Below are 8,854 nucleotides of genomic sequence, written 5' to 3' on the forward strand. Positions count from 1 at the left end.
TAGGACATTTTCAAGCAACTAGTTCATCTCAACACATCATAAAACCATTGATACATTGATGAGTGCCAGAAGCCTCTTCAGATATCTGGATAACCTCACTGAGATGTTTTCTTTCTTTATTTAAAATAAAGTTCTGTTTTGTAATATAAACGGCATACAACATGAATGCAATAAAAATTAACAGTAATGCAGACGATCGGACATTCCGACAACAAAACCGTGGATTTTTTTCCAACGAATGTTGGCTCAAATTTGTCTTTTCAACACACGTTTACACAAATGTTGTCAGAAATTGTGAATGTCAAGAACGCAGTGATGTACAACACGTACGACGAGCTGAGAAAAATGAAGTTCAATAGCCAGTGCGGCTATTCTGCTTGATTCCGAGCATGCGTGGAATTTTTGCATGCTCAGAATTTCCGAAACAAGTTTTGTTGTCGAAGAATTTGAGAACAAGCTCCCATCGAACAGTTGTCGGAAATTCCGACTGTGTGTACGCGGCATTAGTCAACATAAGAGGAAATGAACCTTCACAATTGATTTAACATGAACCAAAAGTAATAAAAAAAATGGTAAACAACAGTCCTTATAGTCTAGTCATACTGCTTATTAGCACACCTTATGCACCAATGCCCTTCTGTCTCCTGTCTCTCCCTTCTCCTCCAGCTTTTTCACAGCAATGGATCAATGCAGGGAAACGATAGAAGGACTGAAACTGCATTAACGTTACCGAACAAGTGTAGAAGAGAGACTTCAACAAGTCAAGAATCATCAATATACAAAACATTCTAAGACCTTTAAGGCATAGGGAAATGTGTTTTACTGGTATTTTTTAACTCTTCTTGTTCATTTGCAAATGTGGTCCTTTAGGTTCCATTTTTATGAATGTGGTAATTTGGTACCCATGGCAATTGACATTGTTGCAATGCATCACTTGGGTCCTGAGTTCATTTCTGACCTTGTCCCTATCTGTGTGACTTGAGCCTGCTGCTTATGTTCATGTGAGTTTCCTCTGGGTGTTCAAGATAGACCGATGGTATACATTTGTACCCTCCCTTCCTCCTATTTTATAATTGCATATTCCTGTTAGTGGCCCCCAAGGAATGGTTTAGATAATACTGTCTGCAATAGTGTATATGATTCAGTTACAGCCCCTGTCTAAGACAATTATATAGAAAAGGCACTAAAAAGGCCAATGGAGGGCTGTATGTGGCAATGAAAGCCAGACATGGCATTATTATATACACTTCTTTTATGTCTTATTTACAGATTTATGGAGGGATAGGTAGAAATAGGATTTTATCCTAGAAATAAATAGGGTCGTTTTTCACTTTATTGATCTACAATAAATCAATAAAATATATTGACACTGAGCTGACAAACTGTATCTCTGCACTTATGATTGGGAATTCCAAATCTATGCAGGGATATATTTAAAAATAATTCATTCATCTATGACTCACTGAAAACTGACTCTAAAACTGTCAACAAACAGTTGGGATTCCCATTAGTTTTAATTTGTCAGATTAACACATTTTAGGGCCTACCTAAACAATCAATTTAGGTTGTATCCAATCAGGTTACCCTTCACATTACAAAGCTGCTTGGAAATCGTGCTGATCTAATCAATCAAATTCAAAGCAAAATCAGACTCTGTGTGGCGCACACAGGGGAAACCCACCCACTTTTACTGTGTTGGTGAGATATGAAAACTCCCTATTATACATTTCTAAAACAACTAAGGTGAATACAATCAGTTCTAAAGCTCTCTATTTTTTCTCTCTCTCGTTTCTCTTTAACTGTCCCCTGCCACTGGTCAGAGATTAAGTCCTCTCTCTCTGAAAGCAGCAGTCTCCAGTGATCGGACCTACCCCTAAACAGTCAGAACTACTTTTCTCCATTCTACTGGAAACATGGGATCCCCTTATCAAAGAGTAGTTCTGACTGTGCGTGGGTAGGCCCCGCAAAAAGCACTCAATGCAGTCCTTGGGGTGACTTAGGCATTTGATAGAACAGATAACCTAGTGTTGAAATTATTGCCCAGATAATAGTAATGAACAACAAATAGTATTGTTTGGATACTGAAAGAACAATAACTCACTGAATAGGTCATCTCTGTGCTCTCCCATACAATCAGCAAGATTAATTTGCTAGATTTACAACACTGAAACCCTGGTTGGTTTACAGGGTTCTCCCTTCCTCTTCCAAACTGGATGCTGATATACAGGACATTAAGGGAGAGCTAATTCAGGGGAATCTTAAGCATTGGAGGGTAATCATAGCTGAGAATGTGGCACTAACAACTACCAGCATCAAGCTGTCATCATCAAGAACTTATGCTCCAAGCATGCAAAAACCACAATTCAATGGTGCTTCTCTCAGTGAGAAGGAGGCCAATTATTAAGGAGCTTGTACCTATATAATCAGATATTCATTGACCTGCAAGACATATTCATTAATTGAGGGACTACATTGATACATGATAAACACCACCAGTATATATCGCACAAAATCTGAAGTGGTCCCCGACCATCAATGTGGGTGGTCAAATCTGCTAAAGATCAGGTGTCCTGCTTTCAGGAAACATTAAGCCTTGGGTGACCTAGAACCGGAAGAAGTAATATTTTACGAAACGGACGTAGGGCGGAGCAGCGCGCTGTCGTCACCCAAGAGCTCCAAACGTTCCCCCAGTGGACGGGTGTACCGGCCGGCGCATCAGATTTGAGGCATTTTTTTACTGCATGTTTGTAAGTGCAACACAACTTTTAATAAATCTTTTTTTACTCATTTAATGCGCTATGTGGAGCTGTTATTGTTTTTTACATGGTGGGCATTGATGTTGGTGAAGTCTAATCACTTGTGGATAAGACCCAATGTTAAGGATTGTATCTGTCTGAACTGCAAAACTGGGAGCGACTACCTATTATATGCTGTTCATGATCCCCTGTCATAAGGGATCATGGGGATTTGGTAAGGAGTCAATCTATATTTTGGTGGAGGATACATCACTTTTCTTTGGACACGTTTTCAACTGATTTTGGAATTTGGCACAGAGCACGGGCATTTGGCATTTCATGTGTTAAACATTTATTGCTACAATATTTGTTTTATTTATATGTCTATATATATTTTTATTGTTGGTTAATATTTATTGATCTAATGATATAATCTAAAAAAAATTAGATGTTCATTTATCACTGTTTCACTGTTATTGAGGGACTTGAGAGTACTATATAGTGCCCTCTAGTGGCTATCAACCTCTCTTGTTTTTTGTTATATTAGTGATTTATATATACCATCATATACCACATGGTTTATGATTTATATCAATATATATCACATAGTTTTGTGTGTTTTGTGATTCAAACATTTGTTTCACATGGTTTAGAGGTAGCGCGATTTATATTTTTTTCACGACCTAGAACTAACAGCCTGAGAGTATGAATGAAGTCTTACTTTTATTGGCTGTATTTTGCTCCCCCCAGCCACTGCAAGTGTCCGGGTGTGTGAATACCTGCTCCTCCTGCCACACGCTGTAGTTTCTCCTACTATTTTGTGCATCACAATATGATGCATGAGCTGGTGGGTGTAACCATTGCTTGCAGGAGGGGAGGGGTTGGGGGGGGGGGTGTCAAGTATTCAAAGCATCTGACTAGTGGAGAGCATTGAAGCAGCAGTTTCAAAAAGTGCCCTTTTTTTATATAGTTGGTCTTTTTCTGTAAGTGGCACTATAGTGACAGAGTCACTTCTTTACTTATTAGAAACCATTGATAAACTTGAGGGCCTAAAATCTAAGTTTTGTATTTGTTTAAAAAGGTGATTTTTGGATCATAATTAATTTTCACTAATGTAATTGTTTATTTATATTTTTATGTAATCACATTTGCTTTTTTTCCATGTGATTTTAATTACTGTACCTCTCATCTATTCACATTAAAAAAAACATGTTTCCTCATACAATTTACAGCCATATTCGATCATTACATATGCAGGCCCCGCTTCATTCATGTGTTGCACATTGTTTTATCATGCCGATCTTCTCTTCTAACTGCAAATCTACCAGGTAGGTTCTGTCTAACTAAAAACAAGACATCCACAACACAGGTATTTAGGGTTCAGAGACTCTATGAACTTAGATCACATGAGACAGCTTGAGAGTAGAAGTTTTTGTTTTATGAATGACAAGATATAGGTATGTTTGTACTCAGAGATAATAAGGTCCTTTTGAAAGTGTACAACTCTACAGTGTATTGTTTACTTTATTGAAATGTAGGGTTTTCAATGCTGGATATCATTCATTATAGTGAAATGTATGGTCTTCCATGTTGTATATTGTTCATTATAAAGAAAAGTATGGTTTTCTATAATGGATGTCGTTCATTACAGTGCGATGTATGGTTTTCCACGGTAGATATCGCTCATTATAGTATAATGTATGGTTTCCATGTTGGATATCGCCCTTTCCAATGAAATTTATGGTTTTCCATGTTACAGTTAGATAAATCCAGTCCCCTATGTGTCTCTGTATATATATAGATAGATATATCCATATATATATATATATATATATATATATATATATATATAGATATATAGATATATTTATATAGATATACATATATATAGATATATCTATATATTTTTATATATATATATATCTATATATCTATATATATCTATATATATATATATATATATATATATATATATATATATATATATATATATATATATATATATATATGATAGATAGATAGATAGATAGATAGATAGATAGATAGATAGATAGATAGATAGATAGATAGATAGATAGATAGATAGATATGCCTTTTCTATTTTAAAATAGATGCTACCAATGACTATATGTCACAGAAATATACCAGAGCAGGGAGTGTTATATATGATGAAATGTGGGTAAGGTGCTATAGGCTTTAGTATTATTTGAATTCAGTTTGCTCTTTAGCTAAAGTGGCATGTCTTATGCACCTTTTTTTTTAAGGGGTTACATTTTGTACTTATGTGAAATGTTCATCTGATTGTTGTAGTTGCTATCTACTGTGGATGTATCAGTGGAGATCTGCACAGTATTTGCATCAATGTTTGTATCACTGGTTTCCTGAACATGTCCTGAGGTTACAGGAAATTAGATGGCGAGATTACAGACTGGCAGCTACAAAAGACAATGGCACCAGTAACCCTTACTTTGCCAATACCTTGCATGATACTGTTTTTTTTTTTTTTTTTTTTAGCTTCACACACCAGATGCCTGTTTATTCCTATATTTTATTAATGAAATGTATAACAAGAAGTTCCCTACATTAATCACAAAAGCATCATTAATCAGCTTCCAGATGAGGCAGCATCAGGTTATACAGCAACATCACAACTGCATGCTGGAGGCCTTTAATATGCTGTAAACAGATGTTTTATTGAATTATAACACTTGTCTTCACACATTTGTTCATCGGTAAATGTGACAAGCCCTTCCAGAGTACCTATGCCCACATTGAATTTTTAATAAGGAACATGCATGAGTAAGTATAAAACAGAAATAGTGATTAATATACCCGTCCATATATTCATATATTAGCTGTAATAGCCAGCGCCTTAAATTTCTATATGTATTAAGGATATAGGTAAAAGAATTTGATTCCGGTCTTCAAGGGTCACCAAACCAGTGAGAATAGAATTTATATTTAATTGGTTCTTATTACGGGGTACGGAGTTTTTTAAAGGCATAGTCATAGGTTATACTTAGGCAAGATTACTGTTGTTTTCTTTTTACTTAATCAGTAGTATAATAAATACAAAGTACTTTGAATACCCAATCATATGTGAGAAAATGTTTTTAAAAAGTGTATTTGTGCTAGCACATGATTGATTGATTGATTGATTGATTGATGTTTCATCTTATTTACTAAGCTGAATCAACACCCACTTTGCTACGTGATCAGCCTCTACTGCTTTAGTAAATAAGTCCCAGTGGGTTGGCAATTGGCACAGATGGATCTTTTCTCCAAAGTTCAGGAATTACAGTCAAAGCATATTTTTGGCAAGTTTGAATACTTTTGCCAACATGTATGGCATACCACTCATCAACTGCTGGACTTAATCGCTTCAACAACTTTTACTGGGAAAATACTGTAAGCATCCAGCACATGGTGAAAGGTTGCGTAAGTTGGGATTCACAGTAGGCATCTCTCTAATTGCTCAACTGGTCCACAAGACACAAAGACACTGGCTGCTTCTGGGATTCTCTCACAGACAGTTTAATTGCCTTTCAGATAAGCATCACTAGACTGGTAGTGCCCTCACCCCCTCTGATATGAGTCTTCTGCTACTGTTTACAGGCAGCCACATTCACAGTGCCTATCAATAATACATAAAACCTCCCTCCATATCCACTTCAATGGCATCTTATGGCAAGGTGTCGTAAACCATAGCAACTATTTAAAATGAATAAAAAAAGATTTAAACCAAGAGTTGTACACGGATAAAAAAATAAATAAATAAACCATAGAAACCCACCAACATTATTTTTTTTTATTTCTCTTACTGTTCCAAACTGATGAATAGGGAAATAACAGTATGTTACTGCTCTTTTCATTTATGCTCTGAAACAAGCTCAGCAATGTTTAATGTAAAGTCAGGCTTGTGTGATACAGAACAAATACATAGGATGGGACATATAATAATAATAATATGTATTCAACTAATATGAGTATTCAGTCAGTAATAATACTCTCTTGTAATACAGAAATAACGTAGGCAACTGAATGACATGTACCATACCCCATGTGGATAGCTTGCGAAAATGTGCTTTTATTGGTAAAAATGATTTGCAACCCCATTCACATGACTCTTATCCCCTAGCCTGACTCAATAATGATAGTATGTAACACACCGATGTGAAGACACAGAGCCTCCATAAAATTCTAATACACATTGACTGACTTTCCTTAGCCTTGTTCAATACACAAGATATAGCTGACATATGCTAGGAAATCACCTAGAGCTAATATTCTGGGAATTTTTGGGAACCCCCCAAATATCAGCCACTGTAGCGTACCCTTCTGGGACTACCTGCTTTACAGGACTACCTGCTGCATAAAATGGATTTTCTAAAATGTGCACCTTGAAACCCCTATGTTATGTTGTTGCATAGGTGAAATCAATCCAGATATATTTATTTGATTGGGATAACAGGAGAAACATACACCACACTTAGTCTACCAACTCAACCTTACATCCTTTTATTGGAAAAATAAATGTTAAAACTTTATCAATTTCTTTTCTAAGATAATGTGCACAGTACACGTGCTGCTTACAAGTCTACTGTACCGTTGTGAACGATACGCATGGCTATGGAGTATTTAGCCATCAGCAGCACAATCTTGCTATACTTTCATAGTAAACTATCTATCGTTTCATGGGTGAGAAGTGCACAGCTTGATAAACATTTTGGATAATAGCATTGTATCAAAGGAAGTTTTAAAGGTTAGAAATATGTAAATAGATAGATAGATAGATAGATAGATAGATAGATAGATAGATAGATGGCTGACAGAAACATGGATGAATAAGATGCAGGTGTGCAATCAATCTTGCATCCACAAACTGGTACCCAGTTTAGATAAGGTGTGTTAGAGCTCCCCTACCTTCATTGGATGGGTACGTCCTCAGAGCCTGGCAATAAAACAGGGTGCAGAAAGTGAGCAAAGCAGGATAAATCCACCAGAAAGACATATCGAGGCTCTGTGTACAACCAGCAAAGTTACAGAGCTATAGAGAGAGCAAGCTAGAGAGAGAGAGAGAGAGAGAGAGAGAGGCAGAGAGGGTGAGGGAGGAGGCATGAGATACAGAGCAGTAAGGAGGGCAGGCTTCAAAGCACACAGCTTGGATGGGAATTCAGCTCCCATAACCCCTCCCTGTGTCTTATTCTCCTATTGTATAAAGGCTGCTTGGGTTTTACAGCTGAGCAGAGAGGGTGCCTGCATGAAGAATCCTTCAATGAAGCTTATATATGGTGCCTTGTTACAAGCGAAACTCTACTAATTGCTATATACAATATCTGGAGCTGAACCAGAATACCTGGTTTTACACAACTTACCAGCAGATGGCTACCACATACTATGGAAGTGCACAATTGAAATACAGTTACTTGTACATTTCACATTGCTTTATCATCATGCAGCATGTGTGGGATGACTGAAATGTGTGGGGTGATTTTAAAGCTGCAATACCTTTAGAGCACGGAGAACCCTGGCTTACTATAGCACTGATATGTGCATGGAGAATGAACTCTACTACTGAAATGTGAATGCAGTTTACAAGCTTTGAAATAAAAATAGCACTGTTGTATAGTAACGCTGCATTGATGTATAGCACTGTGCATAAATTGCAGATTTACTATAGCACTGATATGCGCAGTCAGAATTAACTTCTAATATAACACTGGGATGTGAATGCAGAATATAAGCTGTAAAATAGCACTAACGTATAGCACCGTTTACTACGGCATGTGTTAATAGACAATTGCAGCTTTACTATACCACTGATGTGTAATGTCGCGTACACACGACCGTTTTTCTCGACGAGAAAAATGCAATTTTTTTTATTGGTCGTGAAAAATGGTCGTGTGTATGCTCCAGAGAATTTTTTCTCGACGAGAAAAATGGGCGTTAAAAATTGTGAAAAACGGTTTTGTGTACGCTTTAACAAGAGGGAAAAAAATGCGCATGCTCAGAAGCAAGTTATGAGATGGGGAAATTAGCATAAGCAGCCTAAAGGGTGGCGCCATTCAAATGTAACTTCCCCTTTATAGTGTTGTCGTACGTGTTGTACGTCACCACGA

The 8,854-nt window shown here is 36.8% G+C and overlaps 1 protein-coding gene across 1 annotated transcript in view; it reads right to left on the minus strand.

The window, feature by feature from the left end:
- The window catches only part of LOC120936397 (ephrin type-A receptor 3-like), a gene marked incomplete in the record, with an annotated part of 325,284 nt that extends 317,294 nt beyond the window's left edge, over positions 1-7,990 (minus strand). The window contains 1 exon segment of the mRNA XM_040348687.1: positions 7,659-7,990. Within this exon segment, the coding sequence (XP_040204621.1) occupies positions 7,659-7,746 (88 nt within the window).
- Positions 7,991-8,854: the final 864 nt, after the last annotated feature.

Source organism: Rana temporaria, chromosome 4 (assembly GCF_905171775.1).
Source record: "Rana temporaria chromosome 4, aRanTem1.1, whole genome shotgun sequence".
NCBI classification, from domain to species: domain Eukaryota; kingdom Metazoa; phylum Chordata; class Amphibia; order Anura; family Ranidae; genus Rana; species Rana temporaria.